This window comes from Gobio gobio (genome assembly GCF_949357685.1).
Source record: "Gobio gobio genome assembly, chromosome: 23".
Classification (NCBI taxonomy): Eukaryota; Metazoa; Chordata; class Actinopteri; order Cypriniformes; family Gobionidae; genus Gobio; species Gobio gobio.
Genome location: NC_137119.1, coordinates 38,783,551 through 38,809,590, shown reverse-complemented (window position 1 = coordinate 38,809,590; position 26,040 = coordinate 38,783,551). Strand labels below are relative to the sequence as shown.

The window sequence follows — 26,040 nt, the reverse complement described above, 5'->3', positions numbered from 1 at the left end:
GCGTGTATGCGTGTATGCGTGTATGCGTGTATGCGTGTATGCGTGTATGCGTGTATGCGTGTATGCGTGTATGCGTGTATGCGTATATATATATATATATATATATATATATATATATATATATATATATATATATATATATATATATATATATATATATATATATATATATATATATATATATATATATATAAAATAACTCCTGTACACCTATACAAGCACACATGCATATATAAACAACGCGTGTGTGTTCCTCACCGGTATCTGTGGGGCTTCTTGACTCCACCAGTAGACGGCGCACTCTTCCTGGCCGCTTTGGTGGCCAGCTGCTTCCTGGGGGCTTTACCACCAGTGGACTTACGGGCAGTCTGTTTGGTACGTGCCATGGCACTTTATTGAAGCGGTCTAAAGAGAGACAAGAGCCGATAAGACCACAAGAACAGCCAGCGCGGGGAATTCCGCATGCAATGACGCAATACACAACAACTCCACTCTCGGTCCCGCCCATAATAATAAAGTCATGCTGTAACGCACTTAATATTTAGGAAAACGCCACAGCAAATTAGCATTTTACTAGCTATTAATGAAAAACTAGCTGGCGCCATTTTAGAAAATCAAAGAAACGTGTACTTTAAGGTAAATTAGCTGGCAAAAAAAAGTATAATTTTATAAACATACGGTTATGAATTAACGTGAATGCAATGTTACTTGTATAAATAAGCAAGTTGAAACGCGTGTTGTTGTGGGGAAACGATAAGCTGAACTCGCAGTAGGACACTGGGTCACACACACATAACCGAGTCCCATTCAACACACACACACACATTGCCTGAAGGCAAAAATCTTCAACGGTAGTCGGTTTCATTCACCCATTCAGCAACTAGTACTACAAAATACGCCATGTCCGCTTCAATTATGGCGAAACCGATGAGAAACAACCGGCAAATTGAAATCTAGAAGCGCTGATTTATCCAGTAGTGAAGTCCACCATCTCAGGATGAGACACAGACACGTTTCTGCCTTTATGTGTAACATGGCGCCCAAGAACACCAATTATAGCCCTTTCTTTGTCTACACCGACAATTCAGTAACTCAACATTAAAGTGTTTAAAAGAAAAACGACAAATGTTGTTGGATAACATACTAGAAACACGTACCTAAGGTCAAAAACAGCTAAATAACTTTTAATAAAGCATAAGTAAATGTAAACTCACGCTCGTTAGCTTAGCTTGTTGCTACCGCGACAAAAAAGGAGCCAAAACCGCCGTTAGCGAATTCAAACGGCGAAAACAGACTCAACGGTTTACGTGTTCTAAAATATCTCCCACATACGATCTTTAATGTGTTAAATACAAGATTCGATTGGTATTTGTTACTTTAAGACCGAACATTAACGATACTTACGATTTTTTGTTTCGGTTAATCCGTCAAACCCAAAACAAGGAACGTCGGTCACGCGCAGAGCGAGTTGCCCCATATTTATACAGCCTGTGACGTCCGTGCGCGCGTAAGCCACGCCCACGTTGCCTCTCATTGGCTGGAGGAGCGAGGGGGAGAATTTACCCTTCTTTAGTATTTTATTTATAATAGTTAAAACGCGGTTTTGATGTACTTTTAAAGCCATTTTCATTCTGTTTCTGCAGATGAATCAGATCATTTAAACGGCTTACGGTTTTCAAATGGCTTCATGGCAGTTTTATCAACAATCTTCGTGAAATATCGGTGTTAGATGCTTTTAAAAAGCTTTCCATTTCTAGTCCCTGTTGGTGTTGATTACATAACCATCGTGTAAGAACAACCGCCCCTCACGGTTCCTTGTAATACAACTAATACAAAATATATTTCATACATTATTGCAACAATCATTGCCCCGTGCTTTTGAGATCCACTACTTTTAAATGCAGTCTTTGTGTGTTACCAATGCTTACGGAGGGTAAATTGTATTATTCTGCAGTAGGAACCTATAGAATAGCACATTTGTTACCGGCGGAACCCTTTGATGGGTGCACACACATATGGGATATCAACACATGAGTAGTACAAAATTGTAAATACGTTTAAAAATCAGATGTAGTTAAATGACTCGGTCACATGTATGTTTTCCGTAAGTGCTGCACACTTGATAGGTGATAGTTTGTGTACAGACTGCGAGTGTATTTGGTTTTCAGAAGATTAAACCTCCAGCAATGACAGAGGAATCAACTGGAACGGGTAAGATATAAAGCATTTGAATATACGTGAAATTTGGCAGACTTTTATATTTAGTTGAACTGTATGGCTTAGTAGCATCCAGATAAATGCTTTCAATTTGTGTATTCTTTCCAGGAATGCTAGGAAATGAGAAAAACACGGATGGTAAGAGTGGAGAGGCAGAGACTGACACAGCGCTGCCCCCCAAAACTGCAGACCAAAGCTCTGAGGCTCCTGCCAATGCTAAAAAACACAAGAAGAAGAAGAAGAAAGCAGGTGATGGAAAAGACAGTCAGCAGAAAGGGCTAAGAAGCACAGCTGAGGAAACATCTAAACAAGAGACCACAGAATTAGTAAGCACTAATACTAACATACACACTTGAATGCTTTTACAATTCAGCATGCGCACAATCATTTTCATTATTAGGAATCATCAAGTATAGCAAATAAGAAAAATGTACATAATATTTACATATACTTCATATAGTATACTTTACTGATCATTGTGTTTGCATGTATAAGCTGTGGCAAAGATTAATAAGTAAGTTGACTTTATAACTGTGTGTTAGACTCCTGACGAGCAGCTGAACCGAGAGCTGGACTGGTGTATCGAACAGCTCGAGCTGGGCCTGAGAACTCAAAAAACCTCCACCAAACAAAGTGAGTGTGTCTGACAACACTACAAATACAACATATATATATATATATATTGGCCGACACAGATAACCGATAATTCTTTATATTTGAAAGGCGATAACCGATATATTAAGCGATAAACCTAAATACAAAGTTTTATATAATTTTGGGGAGCCTGATTACAAAAACAAAAGTCTCTCCATTAAAAGCACTGTCCAGGCACATAGTTATAATGCTCAAATTATAATTTTATGTAGCCTATATGACAGATTTTTGTTGCACTTAACTGTATTTTTGAAGTGATTTCAATCATATTTCAAGCGATTTAAAACCATCATGGCGAACAGTGCGCATCTGAAGTGTCTCACCTGAAGGAAATAAACCATTATATATATATATTGACTTTAATATATCGGCCAAATTTTCGATAATTACATCGACAACATTAAAAATGAACATATATCGGCCGATACTGATATGGTGGCCGATATATCGTGCATCCCTAATACAGTTTACACTAACTCTGGACAAAAAACTGGTCTTCTCTCTATACATATGCTGCGTTCACGCCATGACGTAATTATCGTTATTTCGAGATTACAACATGTGACCTATGGCATCTCTATCAACGACCTAAATGAATCCACAGTGGTCACGTGGTACACTTAGGAGCTCAAATTCAAAATCCCATCCTATGCCCGGTACACTTTGTGCTGTCCCGAATGAAAGATGACCAATCATGGCGATTTCTGTGGTCATGGCCAGTGTTGGGGAAAATTACTTTGAAAAGTAATGCATTACAATATTGAGTTACTCCTTTAAAAAGTAACTAATTACGTTACTTAGTTACTTTTTAAGAAAAGTAATGTGTTATGTTACTTTTGCGTTACTTTTTCTCACCTGGGCTGGACTTGTTTGCTTTTGTATTTTTTATAACAAAAAAGTTATATTTTTGTATAAATATATAAAGACCCTTTCACACCAAAATTGAAATAACAAGCCTCAGGCTGAAGGAAATGCAAATTCACATGTGTACAGTAGTGTTCGCAGCTCAAACAAACCTTTTAGCTGTGCTTCTATTCTGGATAACTGAAGAATAGGACGCTGGAGAAAGCAGTTTAACACTTACTTCACCAATAAAAACAAAAAATCTAAAGTCATTTTTGCTTATGGTTTAACTGAATCATTGAAGGTCAGCAGCAAGTACACTGGTCAATAACGTGAGATTAAATGCATACAAATATTTGTTTTATTTCAAATTTGGAAGTTTGCATAGTATTCTGATTATGCATTTAACTGATTGTATCCATTTTGAGGTCTACTGAATCTTATTTGTGCAAGTGAGATTAGTACACACATGCTCACATTTAGTCTAGAACTACAATAACCCTCATTTTTACACACAACGCCTCTGCACTTATGATTTTTCTCAACTTTGGGACAAGAGAGCTGTCAGTCAATAAATGGGAGAACAAAGTAACTTGCGTTACTTGTTTGAAAAAGTAACTCAGATATTTTTATTTATTTATTTTTAAGAGTAATGCGTTACTTTACTAGTTACTTGAAAACGTAATCTGATTACGTAACTCAAGTTACTTGTAATGTGTTACCCCAACACTGGTCATGGCTTCTAAACAGTGGTCCTACTTGTTACCGCATGATCGTCTCAGAGTGTGTTTGCTGCTACATACGTCCACTAGCCAATAAAAATGCAACATGAAATGGTGTATTGATCAATACGATATGCCACTAAAACTTCAAACTACTTTCCTCAAGCTCCAAAATTGAACGTTTATTTCTTTTCCCTAGCGAAGACCGCGTCCATATTCTCCTCTTTCACTTCCTCCTTTTTTTTCAGCACACATTAAAACCACAATTGCCAAACTGCGACTCATCTCGCTCTATTTGTTGAATCACACTTTGGCAGTTGTAGTTTTTATGTGTGCTGGAAAAAAGAGGAAGGGAAAAGACCCTGAGGTAAGCAGTTTTAAGCTTTAGCGCCATGTCGCATTTTCATTGGCTGGTCAGTAGACGTAGGTCGTAGCAGCAAACACACTGAGACGATCGTGCTGTATTTATGACACCGTCAGAAAATTGTCGCAGGCTATCTTTGGTCGCAAGACCGTGACAACGGCCATCTTTAAACCTCTCTCATTGTACGACATTAGGAGCCATGATCACAGAAATCGCCACGATTGTTTCATGATAGCAATCTTTCATCTGGGACAGCCGAAAATCATGCAGTGTGTCCCGGGCTGTACAATTTGATTTATAATGATCTTAAAGGATTGCTGAAATCGCAGTCTGTTGCAGGCATGATAAGTTGTAATTAAGAGCTCTACGAGAATCGAAACCCTTTTTACGAGTGGAAATCTCATAATTATGGTAATTACAACATGGCGTGAACGCACCTATGTGTCTCCGTTTAGGGGAAGAAGCAAGTCGTTCTCTGAAGACTTTACGTAGCTCCAAAGCTCCCTTGGTGAAGAAGAGGCAGGTAATGCGAGCCATCTCAGGAGACTACAGGAAGAAGATGGAAGAGGAAAAAGCCAGACAATTCAAACTCATACAGTCAGGTAGGACGACGACACAAATGTGCTTATTATATATTTATACCTTTTTTTGGTGTGATAGACAACAGGGGTTTTCAATCTTTTACATGCCACAAATATCCTTGAGTGAGGGACCCATATTTTCATGTATAATATCCCAATTTATATGTAAAAAAAGAAAATATAGTTTTTTTTTTCTGTTCACTATAGTACTGTGTTATGTATTATTTATTTAAATAATTTATTTCACCATTTACTTATATATTTGAACAGGGCTGCAAACTCAAGCATTCATCGTAAGAGGCATGTAATTGACACTGTTCTCACGCTCATTTTCTCACGGTGTAAAATATACATCGATGAGCAAAGAGGACACTGATAACTCGCCAATAGAGAAGACAGAGCAGTTTACTTTTGATAGTCTTAGCTTTCAATTTTAGTAAGAAATTCAAACAATAAATGAGCTTTTTAATGTGGCGTGAGAGATGGCTGTAGCGCCCCAGTTCAAGCAGCATCTCGTCCTCTTTACTGTAGCTATAGCACAAAATAAAACATGAATGAACATCAGAAGGTATGCTGACAGAAACAGTACAACTTATTGAAATGTATCATGTCTCATGTAATCAGTGTTTCAACAGCGGTAAGACGTCAATAAAACGGCTTGTAAACAATGTAACGTAACTTGACATTTACCTCAGGAAAAGTCCCTCAGTGTCCATAGTATGATGCAAAGATAAGATAGAAAAATTCAAATTAGAGGAGCATTTTGCAACAACAAAAAACGCACTATATTACATTAACTATCACTAAAAGGTTGTAATTATAGTGTTATTGTTATAAAAACGGCCTTATATGCTATTGTATACAAATCTGTTGTTAATTTGATCTTTTAAAGGGACAGTTCACCCAAAAATGAAAATTCTGTCATCATTTACTCACCCTTATGTTGTCCAAACCTTCTGCAGAAAACAAAAGATATTTTAAAGGATGTTGATAATCAAAGTGTTGGTATTGTTTTCCTACTATGGAAGTCAATGACTACCGTCAACTGTTTCATTACCAACCTTCTTCAGAATATCTTCTTTTGTGTTCAGCTAAAGACAGAAACTCATACAGGTTTGGAACAACATGAGGCTGAGTGAATGATGACAAAGTTTTCATTTTTGGGTGAACTATCTCTTTAATAATAATGTACAGCTGACATGGTGTAGGCTATAGTTTACTACTGCTATAGTTTCTTGAGAAAAAAATAACATGTACCTGAAATTAATCTAATTGAGATCGAGATTGGAATCAAATCAAAAGCGTATTAATCGAATTGAATCAAATTGTGAAATGTGTGTCAATGATAACTCTCACCACTGAACTCAAAGTTGGCAGCCCTGCTTCAATTATTTTTTTCTTTATTTTAATCATCATTTAAATTTTTTCTTTTTTTTTTTACATTTAATATTATTTTATTTATTTAGATAATTATATATTTTTTTATTTTTACACTTCATTTAGTTTTTTTCCCCCCTAAATGTATTCACTGACCCCTTGCACTCCCTGCATTATAATATCCTGACAGTATGATATAAATTGCTCTCTCTGTCTCCATAGCGATGACCTCCGCCCGGGTCACCAGTGTCTCCGAGTGCAAACCAGTGTTTCACCGGAGAGCTGAGAGGAACACACAACCCACAGACAAAACAGACCAATCTCAAGAGACGCACACTCTGCAAGGGCCCCGGGAGACAAATGAACACAATGAGACTGATGACGACACAAAACCTTTTGTTTTCACTAAAACACATGAAGAGTTTTGCTTCAACTTTAATTTGTGACTGTGCACATTTACATCAACCAGCAGGATTTGTGCCTTAAGTAGACATACTTCTTTTGCATAATTTTGCTGTACATCATTCTTTATGCATTTCATTAAGAATACAATATTGCTAATCATATTTGCCATACAATAAAAAAGAAAATACAACCAAAGCGTTCCTCACTTTGTGTGAACATTTTAATGTTATATATTTATTATATATGCCGTATATAATTTATAATATGTATCTTTTTTCATTAACAAATACTGTTATGTCGGTGGCTGCGTGTTGAAGATGTAGATGCTATGGCAACGTATTTAAAAGCCTTACATTAGAAATGTAAGCTTATTTTTCAAATAATTTAAGCGCGTTATTTCACCTCAAGTCAACGCTTGTATGTGTAAAATTCCTGTGCCGTTTATCAACAAACGTGTTGCTGTTTGAAGTCGTCAAGCACGTAAAATATTAGGGATGAAGCAGAGGCTAATGGGATATGTAGTCCTACATTGCGCTCTTGCCGATCATACTATATTATGGGAAATATACAAAAAACTACAACTCCCTGTGTGCTCACTACGACATATTCAACAACACTCCCCGGTTGGAACACAAAACTTCCTTTAAGTTGCCGCTGCTGTTGCGAAAACTTTGAATAGCAAAGTTTTAATTATTTCAAGGTTTGTACGCTTTTAGTTGTCGGGTGCTTTATTTAGTTGCTGGGTTGTGCGTTTATGGCATTAACTGTTGTTGTAAAAAGTTGTCATTTCCATAATTATAACTTTTTGTAACTAATTTTCAGCATCATAACCATGTCATAAACATAAGATGAGTATGTATACGAGTATGAGATAGCGTAAGTGAGTTTTTGATGCATGCATAATAGCCCTTTAAATGTCTGACACCAGATAACGGAATATTATTTCACTGCAAATAATTTGGAGAAAGATTAAATACATAATAACATGTATGCATACTGTAAATATCAAAGCTCGTTCGCAGGGGAGGATGTCTGAGCTGAGCGACGAGGCCAGCAGTGAGTCGGATCAGTTAGGCGCGAGTCTGTCCGTGTGGCTCGCGGACGGTGGAGGTGCTCTGATCGGCCCGGAGGAGCTGAACGTGCCGCTGGACCTTCACACCGCCTGCTCTATCGGACAGTATGATGTGGTGGCCGAATGCATCCGCAGGTAACATGGAATACGTTTGCTGGTCATGTTACCCAGCTAACCGTTTTAGTCCGGTGTGCTCGAAGAAATTGATTTTAAAGAAATAGTTCTGGTTCTCATAACGTTCTGTGAACAAAAAATAAATAAATAAAAAAACCGCAACAAATTTTAATACCAACAATGTAATGTTAATACTAACAATTCAAATCTATACAGTGCACACAAATAATGCATAATAGATCAATGCACGTTATCATGTTTCAAAATGAAATACAAATTTACCATTCTTTTTTTTATGGAATATTGCGGGATTTATTATAAATGATTTATCCGTCCACATCGTTATTATTTTTTAAATGTATATGCCCTCATCATTTTTAATCAAAATCCCTCTTGGCGCAACATCTCTTTTCTGGTGACGTGTTTACTGGCGCGAGGGAGGGGCAACCTGTCACTCACATGTGATCGACCAATAGCAAACCACAACCATCCAGTCAATTCCCCAAGGACAAAATCAAGCCCTTATTTCTCATTCAAGGAGTCTTTTCACTCGGATATAGGTCACAATAGGGAGGAAAAGACTATATTTCAGCTTCTGTTTCTTGGGGACTTTAATCAAAATAGACTTTAAAGAAAAAGTTTTGGTTTGTTAGAACGGCTTTGGTTGTAAAATAGGGTTTCTGCGGGTCTTAAATCATTTCATTTTTATAATATTTTTTCTATTTTTTAATGGATTTTTTTTTTTAAATGACTAGATTTTATCAATAAATAATATAATTTAATCACATTCTTCACATTCTTTAAACATTTCACGCATAACCCTGTTAATTCAGCTCAGAATATCTTACATTGGGTGTCTCTGCTGACCTCTTGTGGGAAAAAAATAATATAACATGATATTTCATGACTCTTGCCACTAGATGGCCTTATAGCTCTATATATGGAGCACATGAGCTGTTCCGCTGGGTCCTAAAGTCAGTTCTCGAGTTTATCTCTTCAGTATGCATTCAGATATACATGTAGTAGACATTATAAAATCATTTTGTTGGCAAAGTTTACTTCTAATTTTGAGCTTTTTCTAGGTTTTTTTTATGTGAAGCATTCCATTCATTCCTAAGGGGGTCAAATTGACCCGCAAGGACCTGATTTGTTACTTTTTTGTATTTCAACCACATAAACTTATCGGATCCAGTAAAAAATGTTGTGTATTCATGGTTCAAGTGCGACAAAAGTCCTAAGGTCTACTCAGATGAACACTCAAATTTATTTCGGGTCAAAATAACCCAAGGGACATTTTCACTTCCTATTAGATGAAGTCAAAAAAAGACTATACGTCGGCATTTACTTGAGATGCAAATGTAAAATGAAGTCTTGAAAAGAACAAATATCTGTCAATGAGTTATGAAAACGCCCCTTTGAATTAAGTCGATTTTTCTGAGCCCATTTGGCAGATATTTGTTCTTGTTTTAATCATAAACAATTCATTTTTGCTGCATATTTTGTCATTTTGTATTTCCAGTGCAACTTAAGTTTAAGAATCTTTAGACATTTGCACTGGAAAACAAACGTTATTTCCATACTCTGTTGGTTGGGAGCAGAGTGATTCAAGCTACTACCTCTTTGTAAAATTAAAAGTAATGTATATCTGTTGTATTTTCAAACTCTGAAGTGTTGCTAATACAACTCATTGTGTTTCTCCCTAGACATTTACACTTAGAGAACATTGACGTATTGTGTTCCCTTCAATTTATTCCTTACATTTTCTTTGCTTGGTCTTTTTAAAAGTCTTACATTTACCTTCATGAAACCTGCAGAAACTCTGAAAAATGTTGACATTCATGTTAATACTAAGATTACAGCTGTTATTCAGAATCTATTCAGGTCATATAGTACATACAAGCAATGCACTGTTATCATGTCTCAGATGCCACACTTTAAAATGAGCCCATATAAGGTTTTCATGGTACCCGGTGACTTATTTACCAAATCTCCCCTTTTTCTGATCTAAATGTGGTTTCAGGGGAGAGGTGGATTTGGATGGGAAGAACATCGGTGGTTGGACTCCTCTGATGTACGCTGCGTATATCGGTCACGATAGCATCGCTAACCTTCTGCTGGAGGCGGGCGTCAGTGTCAACACCACCACGTCTAAAGGACTCACACCCCTGATACTCGCCGCCAGCTGCGGTAACGAGAGCATCGCCTACTTCCTGCTGCAGGTAAGACTCATGTTAAAGGGTTAGTTCACCCAAAAATGAAAATCCTGTCATTAATTACTTCCCCTCATGTCGTTCGACACCCGTAAGACCTCCGTTCATCTTCGGAACACAAATGAAGATATTTTAGTTGAAATCCTCCATTAGCACAATGCACTGTACACTCTCAAGACCCATAAAAGGTACTAAAGACGTTGTTACAAAGTCCATCTCACTACAGTGGTTCTACAATAACTTCATGAAGCAACGAGAATAGGTTTTTTGCGCAAAAAAACCCTAAATAACGACTTATATAGTGATGACCGATTTCAAAACACAGCATCATGAAGCTTTGAAGCGTTATGAATCAGCGAGTCGATTCAGCGGTTTGAATTGCCAAAGTCACGTGATTTCAGCAGTTTGGCGGTTTGACACGCGATCCGAATCATGAATCGACTCACTGATTCATAACGCTTCGAAGCTTCATGATGCCTTGTTTTGAAATCGTCATCACTATATAAGTCGTTATTTAGGGTTTTTTTTGCGCACAAAAACTACTATCGAGCCACGAGGCCTTTCAGAGCCATCGGATTTCAACTAAAATCTCTTCATTTGTGTTCCGAAGATGAACGGAGGTCTGACGGGTGTCGAACGACATGAGGGTAAGTAATTAATGACAGAATTTTCATTTTTGGGTGAACTAACCCTTTAAGAATTTGTTAACAGTGACAGAAAAGTTATTTGAATAATTTAGTTTCTTTCTCAAAAGACTTGCAAAACTGGATGAAACTTTCTCTCTGTACAGCAAGGAGCGCAGCTTGAATGTAAGGATGTGCGCGGGTGGACGGCTTTGTTGCACAGCACGGCTACTGGACATCAGCAGATGGTCAAATTCTTATTAGAGCATCACGCCAATGCAAATGTCAAGTGAGTAACATTCGCATTCAAACCTACAAGCAAATATTCTTCATTACAAATGCGGGCGGTGTTCAGAATAGCAGACAATACTGTTTTTGCAGGATGTATACTTTGCACAATATGCACATTTTCTGTATGCATGGGACTTTTGAAAATCCCACAATGCAGTGTGCCCTAGACATTGACTTTCCAGTCCCGATATGATGAATAAATTGAAGGGGATATCATCAGTATGGAGTGGTGATATAAAAGTTTGGAATAATTAAGATTTGTGTTAAAAGAAGTCTCTTCTGCTCACCAAGGCTGCATTTATTTGATCAGAAATACAGTAAAAACAGTGAAATATTATTACAATTTAAAATATCTGTTTTCTATATGAATATATTGTAAAATGTAATTTATTCCTGTGATCAAAGCTGAATTTTCAGCATCATTACTCCAGTCTTCAGTGTCACATGATCCTTCAGAAATCATACAAATATGATGATTTGCTGCATTTACAACAATACAAAGTTCTGTCATGAAACTCTAGATGGCGCAGGCTGATTGGTCCTTAACTCAGTCTGCTTGCAATCACGTCATTTTCTATAGGGCACAGCTGATTGGTTCCTGCTGCATCAGTAGCCAATGAGCTCGCTGCTCAACCTTCAAATACTTGGTCAGCATTTTGCCATAGCAGTTGCAGCGCTCTTTCAGAAAACCATCACCTTCCCCAGCTCCACCTGTACAGATCTGCTATGGGTAATTAAAGGTGCAGTGTGTAGTATTTATGAGGATCTATTGACAGAAATGCAATATAATATACATAACAATTTTTTCAGTGGAGTATAAAGACCTTATATAATGAACCGTTATGTTTTTATTACATTAGACTGAGCCGTTTCTATCTCCATACACCGCGGGTCCCCTTACAGTGAAGCCGTCATTTTGCACCGTCATGTTTCTACAGTGGCCCTAAACGGACAAACTTCTCCACAGAGCGCTAGTCACTCTCTGCTGTCTCAGAAGACAACATCTTTGTCCTGAAAGGGAGGGGTGAGCGGTGGGTGGTTGCAATTCACAACCTCACCACTAGATGCCGCTAAAATGTACACACTGCACCTTTAATGTACGCTATTTTGTGAAGTAGCAGCATGTCTTACTTGCTCACAGCAGCGTGTCGTGTATGTATTGGCAGTAGCAAGTCCTGTACCTGCTCTGAAGCAGCGGCAGCGTAGCAGATCTGTCCCGCCAAGACCAGACATATCAGCATTGTAATATCCATTAACATTTCAAACATGACATTTACAGTTCATACATTAACAATACATAACTCTCAGTGAACACGTGTCCTTTTGAGAGCCATTAAATCTTTGACCTCTGTCCTCACAGAGAGCCGCTGTCCGGATTCACACCGCTCATGGAAGCCGCAGCGTCCGGACATGAAATCATCGTTCAATACTTCCTCAGCCATGCAAGTGTGACTTTACTATGAAATGTGATATACACTCACCTAAAGGATTATTAGGAACACCTGTTCAATTTCTCATTAATGCAATTATCTAATCAACCAATCACATGGCAGTTGCTTCAATGCATTTGGGGGTGTGGTCCTGGTCAAGACAATCTCCTGAACTCCAAACTGAATGTCAGAATGGGAAAGAAAGGCGATTTAAGCAATTTTGAGCGTGGCATGGTTGTTGGTGCCAGGCGGGCCGGTCTGAGTATTTCACAATCTGCTCAGTTACTGGGATTTTCACGCACAACCATTTCTAGGGTTTACAAAGAATGGTGTGAAAAGAGAAAAACATCCAGTATGCGGCAGTCCTGCGGGCGAAAATGCCTTGTTGATGCTAGAGGTCAGAGGAGAATGGGCCGACTGATTCAAGCTGATAGAAGAGCAACTTTGACTGAAATAACCACTCGTTACAACCGAGGTCTGCAGCAAAGCATTTGTGAAGCCACAACACGCACAACCTTGAGGCGAATGTGCTACAACAGCAGAAGACCCCACCAGACCTCCCACCGGGTTCCACTCATTTCCACTACAAATAGGAAAAAGAGGCTACAATTTGCACGAGCTCACCAAAATTGGACAGTTGAAGACTGGAAAAATGTTGCCTGATCTGATGAGTCTCGATTTCTATTGAGACATTCAGATGGTAGAGTCAGAATTTGGCATAAACAGAATGAGAACATGGATCCATCATGCCTTGTTACCACTGTGCAGGCTGGTGGTGGTGGTGTAATGGTGTGGGGGATGTTTTTTTGGCACACTTTAGGCCCCTTAGTGCCAATTGGGCATCGTTTAAATGCCATGGCCTACCTGAGCATTGTTTCGGACCATGTCCATCCCTTTATGACCACCATGTCCCCATCCTCTGATGGCCACTTCCAGCAGGATAATGCACCATGTCACAAAGCTCCAATAATTTCAAATTGGTTTCTTGAACATGACAATGAGTTCACTGAACTAAAATGGCCCCCACAGTCACCAGATCTCAACCCAATAGAGCATCTTTGGGATGTGGTGGAACGGGAGCTTCGTGCCCTGGATGTGCATCCCACAAATCTCCATCAACTGCAAGATGCTATCCTATCAATATGGGCCAACATTTCTAAAGAATGCTTTCAGCACCTTGTTGAATCAATGCCACGTAGAATTAAGGCAGTTCTGAAGGCGAAAGGGGGTCAAACACAGTATTAGTATGTGTTCCTAATAATCCTTTAGGTGAGTGTATTTCAAATAAAAAAATGTCTGACAAAGAAAACTCAATGCATCTATTACTAAAATTGCATGTATTTTTTACTCTGCGTATGATTCAGGGTGTAAGAACGGAGGAGAGGAACATTAAGGGAGAAACGGCGAGAGCTCTGGCTATGTTGTACGGACACACCAAAATCGCCAGCCTCATCGACATGCACATCATGAGAGCCAAATCATGTCAGTCGCACACCTAAGCATTAGTAATTTCCTTTTTATCATACACACAGACAATAACACAACCTAACCTCTCTCTGTAGCTCTGTATGAGGAGTTGAGCTCCTCTGAAGAAGAAAGTTCGAGCCCTCGAGTCCGTTCAGCTCGCAGCAGAACCAGAGGACCCAGCATTCACGACGGCCCTCAAGCTATCGCACGCTTCAGAGTCGGCTCCAAACAGGGTACTCACACATTATATCTGTGCTCAAAAGTTTGGGCTTGGTAAGATTTGTTTATCTTTTTGAAGACTCTTGCTCACCAAGGCTGCATTTATTTGATGTTCTATCATTGCAGAGGTTCCAGTGGCTCCACCCGGATACATGACCTTCCGAGAAGGTGGCGATCAGAGCGAGGGAATCTGCAATCGTGATGTCACTTCCCCCATCAATGAGCTCGACGGCCAGAGCAATAGCAGTAGAGGTGAGCTGTTCAGCAAGATGTCAGCCATTCTCACCAATAAGAACATAATGGGCCCTATTGCAACGATCTGAGCGCATGGTCTGAAGCACATGGCGCAGTTGCACTTAGGGCGTGTCCGAATCCACTTTTGCTAGTTTAACAACGGACAAAACAGTCGGCGCGCCAGGCGCATGGTATAAAAGGGTTGTCCCTAGTCTCTTAATGAGTCATGGGTGTGTTTTGGGTGTAACGTGCAATAAACCAATCAGAGTCTCATCTCCCATTCCCTTTAAAAGCCAGTTGCGCTCGCACCATGGTGGATTCGCTGTTTACATGGAGGAATTTGCGAGCGGAAAGTCTAAACGCTTCTCCAAAGAGGAATCCTTTTATTTTTAATATTTAAAAATGTGTGTGTGCTGCTGCGTGTCCCTGTGTGTGTAATGAGCAGAGTGTACACGCATTGTGCATCCACATATAGGCTCATATTAATAACACACCCTTTAAATAACACAAAAAATTCTGTCCTATTAGCTTCAGACTTTTTTTTGTTGGCAACATGCCAACAATGCGCCTGAACCCACCTTGTTTTCAGACCAGCACGCCCATGGGCGGACAGATGGGCGGCAGTGCATTTGCTATTTAAACAACGTGAAAATGATAACTGCGTCGGGCTGAAACTAGCAAAAAAACACTTGCTGCCGTCGCATTGCGCTGGGTGTATGATAGAGCCCATAATGTGATTGTGTTTCCATTGTTTATGCAGATGAGCTGTTCTTTGATAATGACATGCCCACCGTGAGGAGCAGCAGCAGCAGCAGTGACGGGTTGTCTCATCTCCTCGGACTCAGCAGAGAGGCGTCGCTGGAAAGCAACGAGGTCCGACCCCTCATGCATCACCGTAGCTCACAACAAACATCCCCGACAAACTGTTGACTTAATGTCTCGTTCATGTTTGCAGGACTCTGATCAGGCTAAGAGGAGCTGTCCACGTCGAACCAACAAACTCCAGCACTCCAAAGGCAGGAGTCCCTATAACAGCACAGGTTACCGCGAGCCGCCGCCTTCCTCTGGACCTCCTCCTTCATACACTGGACCCAAGGTGTGTGTGTGTTTGCGTATTCTGCTAGTCGCTTCCATATGTGTGTTGACTTGTATAGCGATGTGTTCCTGACCTCAGATGCACCAGTAAAGTGTGTGTGTGTTTGTGTGTGTCACAGGATCTGGCAGAGTTTCTGGAGCAGGTCGGGTTCAGTAAGTACCTCCCCCTGCTGGAGGAGCAAGACATCGACCTGAGGATCTTCCTCACACTCACCGAGAACGACCTCAAGGAAGTTGGCATCACGTGAGCCTACATATATATTTATATTTTATATCAACAATTTTTATTATTTTATTTTATATATATATATAATTTTTTTTTTTTTTTTTTTTTTTTTTTGCTCTCTCATTTTTATTTTATCCCAGCATCCCCATAATCCTACACAGGACAAATAGTTTAGAGAATGGATGGATTGAAAAAAAATTATTTGATTGATTGAACTTTACTATTTTATTGATTTTATTGTATAGTTTTTTTTCTTTCATTTTGTCAAAAATAATTTGATTAAAAATGTATCTGATTTATTTAATTTTATTAAAAATAACTTATTTTATTGTCTTAAAAATGTATCCATATTTAAAGTTTATTATTTTGTATTTTAATACAAATGCATTGCATCTAATTTCCTTTTATTAAATGTATTAAATTAAAAAAAATATCTGGTTTATTTTTATTTTATTCAGATTAATTTTTATTTAATAAAAAAAAAATTGTATTGTACTTTACTAGTTGTGCTTTTCTCTTCATAGTCTATTTGGTCCCAAGAGGAAGATGACATCAGCAATAGCCCGTTGGCACAGTAACGCCCGGCCGCCCAGTGATGCGTTAGAGCAGGCGTATGCCGACCAACTGGAGGCTGAGATGCAGGAAATGGCCATTCAGCTTCATAAGGTACTGACTGCATGACTTCCAGTCACATGATCCATTGTTATTGCTAACTAAAACTAAAAACAGTTTAAATAAAGCTGAAATAAATTAAAATATAGTTATTAATATAAGTAAAACTTATTAAATGAAATGAAAATTTGAAAATGTTGCCTTGGCAACTAACAGAAAAAATATATATATAAATAAGTTTAAGTTATAGTACTAAAATTACTAACACTGAAATTAATATAAATTAAAGCTAAATTTGAAAAAGCACAAAAAAAAAAAACTAAAACGAGGAAACATGCAAATTTCAAAGACTTGTTTCTCTGAGAAGCAATATTACAGCATAGAGCTGCAACTAACGATTATTTTTTCTGTCGACTAATCTAACGGTTATTTTTTCGATTAGTCAACTAATCTAACGATTATTTTTCCAGATTAATCTTATTATTCTTTTTTACTGATTATTGTATTTCAAAGAGGGTAGTGAATTTGTATATTATTTTAACATGAAATCAATGAATGATGACAATATTAATTGAATTTCAGGAAGGGTAGTGTACATAGTATGCCATTTTATAATGAAATATATGAACAAAAGAAGCTTTTTAAACATAATATATAATGATACTATTCATCATAAAATGTATACAGAGTAGGCCTAATTAGGAAAAGTTGTTTACTATAGTAGTTGAGTATGATTTACTTATTGATTTGTCAATAGTAAACGAAAATGCACTTGTATTTATCTGCAAAAGGTTCACATACAGGAGCTTTCAGCATAGTGTTAATGTATAACTAGTCGTCTATTTTGAAGATACATGTGCATAAACAACGACTAAAGCTGCCAGAAGTTTTTGCCCAAACTTCAAAGACACATTTAAATTATTAAAGCTAGAGGCATATCTTAACTTTAATGTTACTTTAATCATGTAAACTACCTATATACAACAAGTTATTATGCATATGTGTTTGGGACAGAGCGGAACCGGGTCGCATTAACAGGAGATATATGCAGCCCATAATAAATAAAAGCACGAGACGTACTGGGGTCGGAGAAGAACCCAGGAAAATGTGACCGTCTGTTGCAATACACGCGCCACGGTTCAGCTGCGCGAGAGAACACTGGCAGCAGGGTTGCCAGGTTTACACAACAAAACCCACCCATTCGTTACTCAAAACTAGCCCAAAACAAGCCCAATCGCGTTTCGGGGAGGTTCTCTGGTAAACATCGCGTTCGGGGGATAAATATGTGTGTTTTTTTGCTTCAACCCGCGGACATGAGACACAGCCCGCGGCAACAGTGTAGAAGTAACGTTAGCCCAATTCCGCGGAAAAAAGCGGACTTGGCAACACTGACTGCAGTGTGAAAGCTCCCGCTCTCCACGCGCACAGCTCCTGCTCTGCCACCGCGCGCAGTGTGAAACCGGCGTTACAGAGCGAACAAAGCACAGTTTTATTCGGCTTCTGTTTAAAGTTCTCCCACACTTTTGAATGTCGCGGTCTGGCTTTATATGATAAATGATCATTTTCACTATGCCCGGGAGCAGAAGCTGCCATTATTCTAGATCTTCTTTTCCATTCTAGAACGTAAATAATGTGCCGCCGACGCGTCGACACATTTCACGCACGTCGACGTATTTTCGTAGTCGACGTCATCGACGACGTCGACGCGTCGTTGCAGCCCTATTACAGCAGTTATTCTACTTTGAAATGTGCCTTCCGTGTCAGAATGTCTGTTATTGTCTGTGTGATCCCGCCCACTGACAATTCACCCAATAGTATTTCAACACCACAGGTTGCCAGATGGTGGAAAACTCAGCGTACTGTAGCCACAGAAACTGATCGCAGATCGCAGATTCTAACCCAACTAAAAAAAAAACTCTTTGACCAGACGCATATTAAAACACGGATAAATCAGCTCATCAACTTGACAACTTTTCTATGTAATTTTTGGAAGTCCAATTTCGGTCCACTGAAGGGGTTGTTTTGTAACGCCAGACGATGTCTTTTTTCGACGTCTACCGCACGTTTGTTGACGTTTTTCAACATCAAATATAGCCTAATTTTAGACGTCGTTTTTATACAACTTCTATAACTGTAGTCCCATGTTTCAAGAGGGTGGAGGACATGTTTTCTGTATGTATTAATTTAACTGTAGCTTTGTTTGGCTCAGCAGCTAGTTTGAACAGGAAATGCATTACACCTTTTGTATGCGTCTCCAGTTATCACCTTCCAGTTATCAGTTTTTGGAAAATGATCTGGAACAGTATGCAACCATCTGAAATGGGACTAGATCATTTTCCAAAAACTCCATTTGATTGATACAGCTCTCCAATATTTTGAATTTGGACTGCAGTACCCATTTCAACCACTAGCTGTCAATATTACATACTGCACCTATAAAGGAACACCCCACGGTTTTTAGAAATAGGTCTTATTCAACTTCTTTCCTACATTTAGATACAGTATGTGGGCAAATGCATTTTTGTCTCAGTGCATGCATTGTTTTAGTTTGGCAGGGTCGCCGCTAGCTTAGCTTAGCATAATGAATGGAATCCTATGTTGCCAGATAGCATGTCCTGAGTAAAAGTGATCCAAAAAAAAAAACCCCACCTAATTACTTATTGTGACCTGTGTATTCACAACGAGTACAAAAAGCGATGCAGATTAAAACTAGGCAATTTCCTAGGCAGATATTAACTTGGGACTATATTATGGGGAAGCACAGGCGAAGCACTGCTACTTGGGCGCAGAGATATCACTGGGATTTCATGTGTTGTGTGATATCTCTGCGCCCAAGTAGCAGTGCTTCGCCTGTGCTTCCCCATAATATAGTCCCATATCGCTATTTGTACTCGTTGTGAATACGCAGGCCACAAGAAGTAATTAGGTGGGGTTTATTTTGTTTTTTGGATCACTTTTACTCAGGAAATGCTATCTGGCAACATAGGATTCCATTCATTATGCTAAGCTAAGCTAGCGGCGACCCTGCCAAACTAAAACAATGAATGCACTGAGACAAAAATGCATTTGCCCACATATCTAAATGTAGGAAAGAAGTTGAATAAGCCCTATTTCTAAAAACCGTGGCGTGTTCCTTTAATATAACAAGAAAAGCTTGTTCAAAATACTTCTTTATATACAACACTGGCATGATCTTTACTTCATACAGCTCATTTGCCCACAAAGAGGATTTTAGGGTTGTAGATTCTGTCAGGGAAGAGAATTAGAATCATCTTGTAATTTGCATCTAGTGTCCTATTGTTGAGACGCACTGTAACATCAACAATGTGTCCAAAAAAACGAGTCTTTGACTGGACACACCGAGTGATAACCTTCTGTCCTGTAGTGAACCTAACCTTCTAAACCGGCTTCACAAACTAATGTTATAATTGTTAAATGTTAACAGGTAGATTCTTGTTATATAACTGTGTTGTTCATAAGGTTTTAACTGCCGTTAAACTGATAAAATCTCAGAGCATAACTCCTTTATATTCATTTAGTTGTGGAACAGGTCACCGTAAAACAAACAACATGCTATAAAACACATAAGATCAAAGGTTGTAAAAGTTGTAAAACGCTGTTCTGGCAACAGTTTGTGGCAAACATGGCCATTCATTTACCACATAATAACTGCACATACATTTTGCTTTAGTTATTGTATGGTTCTCCTAAGCTTTTCTTTACTTCCTGTTTTGGCTTATATGTGTGTGTGTGTGTGTGTGTGTGTGTGTGTGTGTGTGTGTGTGTGTGTAGCGTTGTGTGGAGGTGGAGTCTCTACAGGCTCAGGTGTCTCAGGAGAAGGAGCTGCGTGCCGTGATGGAGGGATGTCTGATGGAGGAGAAGATGGCGTGGAAGAGCGTTCAGGCAGAGCTGCAGGAGAACACCAAACGCGTTCAGACGCTGAGCGGGAAACTACACGCTCTACGCAACACACACACGCAGCTCACGCAGGACGACGCTCGAGCGGCGGGGAAAGGTGTGCAGAACCTGCCAGGGCTTTCATTGAGTAAAGATATAAATCTATGCATGAGAGGACATTCACAAATTCATTCCCAGAATGCATTGCAAATAATGCAATCTACACACAAATATATATTATAAAAATGTCATTGAAATCACACCAACTTGTGGATTATAGAGTATGAAGTAAGCATAAAATATTTGCATGCAAAACTACTAAGAATTTTCTCAAAATATTTATTTATGAATATATATTGATTAGTGCTGGGGGAAAATTAATCGCTTCCAAAATACACGTTTGTGTTTGCATAATATATGTGTGTGTACTGTGTATAATTATGTGTATATAAATACACACACATGCATGTATATATTTAAGATTTTTTTTATATATATATATATATTTTTATTTATATATAAGATACTATATATACAGTATATGCATGCAAATATTTCTTAAATATATGCTTGCATGTGTGGGTATTAAAATATACACATATATTATGTAAACTCAAACTTTTATTTTGGATGCGATTAATCACGATTTATTTTTCCCCAGCACTATTATTAATATATGTTGTAATTGCCTGCAAGAGTTTTGCTTGAGGAACTTTTATTTAGTTAATTATTTTGGTTAATTATTAAAAAAAGGGAAAAATCATTGGTGGTTTTGCTTATTTTTTTTATCAATCAATCAATTGGATGCACAATAAAGACACAATATTAACTTGAAAGTGGTGTCATTATCACTATAATTATTTTGGTAACGCTTTAGTTCAGGGTCCAATTCTCACTATGAACCAGTTGCTTATTAGCATTCATATTACTATGCTATCAGCTGTTTATTAGTACTTATAAAGCACATTAAAGGGATAGTTCACCCAAAAATGTTAATTAGCCCATGATTTACTTGCCCTCAAGTCATCCTAGCTGTATATGACTTTCTTCTTTCAGATGAATAAAATCTGAGTTATATTAAAAATGTCCTGACTCGTCCAAGCTTTATAATGGCAGTAATAGTTGCTCTGTTTTTGAAGTCCATAAAAATGCATCTATCCATCATATAACTGCTCCACACGGCTCCGGGTGTTAATAAAGGCCTTCTGAAGCGAATCGACGCCTTTGTGTAAGAAAAATATCCATATTTAAAACTTTATCAAATAAAGTTCCAGGCGATCGCCTTCCGTGGAAAAGTGTTGAAAGTGCCTACTCGCAATTCAAGATGTGTACGTGACGTCATGGCGAGCGCACCTGGTCGCGTTAGTCTTTCGATCGGCAGAGGCACTTTCAACACTTTTTCCATTAATTGAATACGTAAAGCGGTCGGCCGAAACTTTACTTTATAAAGTTTTAAATATGGATATTTTTCTAACACAAACGCATCGATTCGCTTCAGAAGGCCTTTATTAACCCCCCGGTGCAGTGTGGAGCAGTTATATGATGGACAGATGCATTTTTTATGGACTTCAAAAACAGAGCAACATTCACTGCCATTATAAAGCTTGGATTAGCCTGGACATTTATTAATGTAACTCTGATTGTGTTCGTCTGAAAGAAGAATGTCATATACACCTAGGATGACTTGAGGGTGAGTAAATCATGGGCTAATTTTCATTTTTGGGTGAACTATCCCTTTAATGCCTTATTCTACACCCCTCAGTCCAAAACTTAACAACTACCTTACTAACTATTAATAATAAGCCGTAATTATGAGTTTATTGAGGCAAAGTCGTAGTTAATAGTGAGAACGGGACCCTAATCTAAAGTGCCCATTTGTAGTTCTCCAGAGATCTGAATGTGTTTTGTGAGCAGACTGTTGAGCTGTTCTGGTGTCTGTAGTCTTTCTGGATGTTTTGATGTACTGATCTTTCAGTCCTCAGCTGTGATGTTTGTCTGTCATAGGCGACGGGTTAATGTGCTCTCAGCTGCTCTCCAACATGGACTCTCATATGGCGGAGCTCGGTAAGACTTCTGCGTGTGCGTGTGTGTGTGTGTGTGTGTTTCCTGCACGTGGACGTGTGAATTCATGTTGTGTGTCTCTGTCCAGCTGACAGTCTGAAGGAAGTCCTTCACAGTCTCCAGCGTCTGAGCGCTTCAGAGAAAAGCTCACACAACTGGGAAGAATCCTAGTGGCTGCCAATGGGTCAGTTTCTCTCACACACACACACACACACACACACACACACACACACACACACACACACACACACACACACACACACACACACACACACACACACACACACACATGTAGTGTTTTCATCTTTTATGGGGACTTTCCATAGGCGTAATGGTTTTTATACCGTACATACCGTATATTCTATCCCCTTACACTGCCCCTGCCCCTAAACCTAACCCTCACAGGAGACATTCTGCAATTTTACATTTTCAAAAAACATCACTTAGTCTGATTTATAAGATGTTTTCCTCATGGGGACCTAAAAATGTCCCCACAAGGATGAGGATTTCGGATATTGCTATCTTTGTGGGGACATTTTGTCCCCATAACGTGATGATTACCAGTCCACACACACACACACACACACACACACACACACACACACACACACACACACACACACACACAGAGAGTAAAACTGGAAGTCTATTATTGCTACAAGGTTAAGGAATTAATTATCTTCATCAAAGAAACTGTTTTCAACACTGATGAGAATCATAAATGTTTCTTGAGCAGCAAATGATCATATCAGAATGATTTCTGAAGGATCATGTGACACTGAAGACTGGAGTAATGAAGCTGAAAATTCAGCTTTGATCACAGGAATAAATTACATTTTACAATATATTCATATAGAAAACAGATATTAGGGGCCAAGCACCGACGGTCCGAAGGCACCTATTGAAACCGTTCCCGTATTCCTCTTCTTCCGCCATGGGACACTATGGCAAAAAGTTGTGAAATTTGGCACACTAATAGAGGACAGTCTGATCTGTCACCATAGCAATTTTGGAGTCTCTAACTCAATCCCTCTAGCGCCACCACCTGTCAAAATTTGTATGCATGTTTATGCTAATAACTTTTGAACCTTCAGGGCTAGAAACAAAATAATTTTTTCCTCTGATTCCTTGGCTCAAGACGATTCAAGACGTAATTTCCCGCCATTATAAATTTCCCGCTGTTTGGAATTTTCCCAAAAACCTACTTTTGCGAACTCGTCCTAGACGGTTCGTCCGAATTTGCACGAAAATTGAACCAGATCATCTTCAGCCAGTGCTGACAGAAAGTTATGGAATTCAAGTTGATTCGTCAAATCGTTTTTGATAAACCCGTGAACAAATTTTACAAAGCACTTGCAAAAACAGGCGTAAGGCTGTATCTTCGCAACGCTTTAATGTATTCAGACCAAACTTGGTACATGTCATCACAAGCATGACCTGAGGCAACTTGCAGCGTTTCGGCGCAGCGCCACCTACTAGTCCGGAGATATGAAAAATGGCTATTTTTGCTTATAACTTCTGAATCGTTTGTCATAAAATCATAAAGTGGCCTCGTTAGATTCAGGGTGACATGCCGCATCGTCTGATATCCAATTTTACCATATCGGCCATTTTGAACTATGTGCTAAAATGCTGTATTTTATGAACTCATGAACGGATTGTTACGAAACTCGGTTTGGGTCATCAGCTCGATGGCCTGAAGGAGCCTGAAAAGTTTCGAAACAGCGCCACCTAGTGGAGAATTTTTTTTCAAACGCTTATAACTTTGGGTGTGATTGACTTATTTTCATGGGAGTAACTTTTTTTGTCTCCTGAATCCTCGCCGAGTCCAACGATACCAGAATTGCCAGGTTTCGGCGTATGGTTTGAGCAGCATGGTAATTTAATGCTCATAAAACATTACTTGATATCTTCGAAACCGCTAGTCCGATCGAGACGAAACCAGCGTCAGAAGTTCGGAAACATAGGTCGTTAGCTAATAGCTACAGCCCAAATATCAAAATATTGATAGTAAGGGGGAGTAAAATCCAATCAAAGTCAGGTGTCAGTCATTTTGTTACGTGTTTTTTCATTTAAATGTCTATAACTCCAAAACGAAATGAAATATTTTCACCAAAATTGACACACACATGTATGGGCTCACTCCGAGGACACATAAGAAAAATTGTAGGATTGTGCCTCTTGGTGGCGCTATAATTAAAGAAAATATGAGTTGCCTCTACACAACTCAATGTTTTAATGTGGTGTTTTAACATTTTTGCTTCAAATGTCTTCACTAATTTTTTCAGTTGGTCTGCTGCCATCTTCCTTGTTTGCTTCTGTTGCGCTTGGTCCCGGTATTGCCGCTTGCAGCTATATTTTTAAATTGTAATATTTTTTGACTGTATTTTTGATCATATAAATGCAGCCTTGAACATTAGAGACTTCTTTCAAAAACATTACTTTTAGATTTCTTTCTGAATGACTGACTGACTGATCTGTTTCTCCTGGCAGGACACTGGCCTTTACCGACGGAGGGTGAAAAACCACCCTGAACACAAAAGCGGCCGCAGACACGGGCCAGAGAGAAGAGCTCGGGTCGGTCCTGTATGACATGAGATCAGATGGAGACGACAGGCCGAACGAGGAGCAAAGATGATGGCAGGGTGGCCAAAAACGACAAGCAGGCGAAGAGAGTCTCTCGCCTGTGCTACAGTCACATGGTACATAACTGAATCATGAGAACTGGCCAATCACAGACAGAGCTGTGTCGGACAGGGCGGAGCCAGAGATTTTGAACTGCCCGTCAGGAATTCAGTGTGTGTAAGCAAGCACATACACAGTTTATTGCTGTACAACCAATCAAACCTCTTGATTAGATTTGTTTTATGCCTATTTAAAGTCTTTGACCTCAGATGATCTTTACTCTCAATTGTTTGTCTAATCTTATTCTCTTAAATCGTATGTATGCTCTAAAAATCTGCCATATCCAATAGAAAAATGTACACAAATTCATTTTGCTGGTGTTTCATGAACAAGGCCACGGCCACACATCCAGGTTTAGGGTCGTATTGTTGGAGCTACTGTCAGTTTAGAGCTTAAAATGTGTAAAAAAAAATACTCTGAATATCAATTTTATATGATCATTTTTTAATGTAAATCAGCTTGTCATTTCTCAATTATGTAAACAAAGTCTGTTTTGTAATTATGTCCCATAAATGTACATAAATTGAGTGTGTAAATAAAGCATTTCAATCTGTAAAACATATCGCATAGTCTTTGCTTGAGCATCAAACCGTTTGGAAGAACAGAGTTGAAGAGAAGATGCTTACCTGAGCCAAAACACA

The 26,040-nt window shown here is 38.8% G+C and overlaps 3 protein-coding genes across 4 annotated transcripts in view; 2 read left to right on the top strand and 1 right to left on the bottom strand.

Annotated features, from left to right (window-relative positions):
- h3f3d (H3 histone, family 3D) overlaps positions 1-1,475 on the bottom strand; it is a 4,355-nt gene extending 2,880 nt beyond the window's left edge. The window contains exons 1-2 of the mRNA XM_079806321.1: positions 1,405-1,475; positions 259-405 (exon numbers count right to left, since the gene is read on the bottom strand). Coding sequence (XP_079662447.1) covers positions 259-386 — 128 coding nt within the window. The 5' untranslated portion in view covers positions 387-405; positions 1,405-1,475. The remainder of the gene's footprint in view (positions 1-258; positions 406-1,404) is intronic.
- Positions 1,476-1,991: 516 nt separating this feature from the next.
- Positions 1,992-7,334, top strand: cUnh8orf33 (chromosome Un C8orf33 homolog). The gene is made up of 5 exons (XM_079806320.1): positions 1,992-2,211; positions 2,326-2,543; positions 2,760-2,850; positions 5,256-5,402; positions 6,981-7,334. Exons 1-5 carry the CDS (start codon positions 2,187-2,189, stop codon positions 7,202-7,204), a joined length of 705 nt encoding a protein of 234 aa, XP_079662446.1. The 5' UTR covers positions 1,992-2,186; the 3' UTR covers positions 7,205-7,334.
- A 452-nt stretch (positions 7,335-7,786) lies between these two features.
- anks3 (ankyrin repeat and sterile alpha motif domain containing 3) lies at positions 7,787-25,953 on the top strand. Of its 2 annotated transcripts, XM_079806311.1 has the most exons (16): positions 7,787-7,863; positions 8,175-8,370; positions 10,370-10,568; positions 11,350-11,471; positions 12,834-12,915; positions 14,268-14,385; positions 14,466-14,603; positions 14,716-14,841; positions 15,584-15,696; positions 15,779-15,919; positions 16,038-16,162; positions 16,669-16,810; positions 20,549-20,771; positions 22,658-22,717; positions 22,803-22,898; positions 25,208-25,953. In XM_079806311.1, exons 2-15 carry the CDS (start codon positions 8,192-8,194, stop codon positions 22,883-22,885), a joined length of 1,851 nt encoding a protein of 616 aa, XP_079662437.1. In that variant the 5' UTR covers positions 7,787-7,863; positions 8,175-8,191; the 3' UTR covers positions 22,886-22,898; positions 25,208-25,953. The 2 variants fall into 2 exon arrangements, with proteins under 2 accessions (XP_079662437.1, XP_079662436.1); XM_079806310.1 differs by lacking the exon at positions 7,787-7,863 and having other exon boundaries at positions 8,041-8,370.
- The last annotated feature ends 87 nt before the right edge of the window (positions 25,954-26,040 follow it).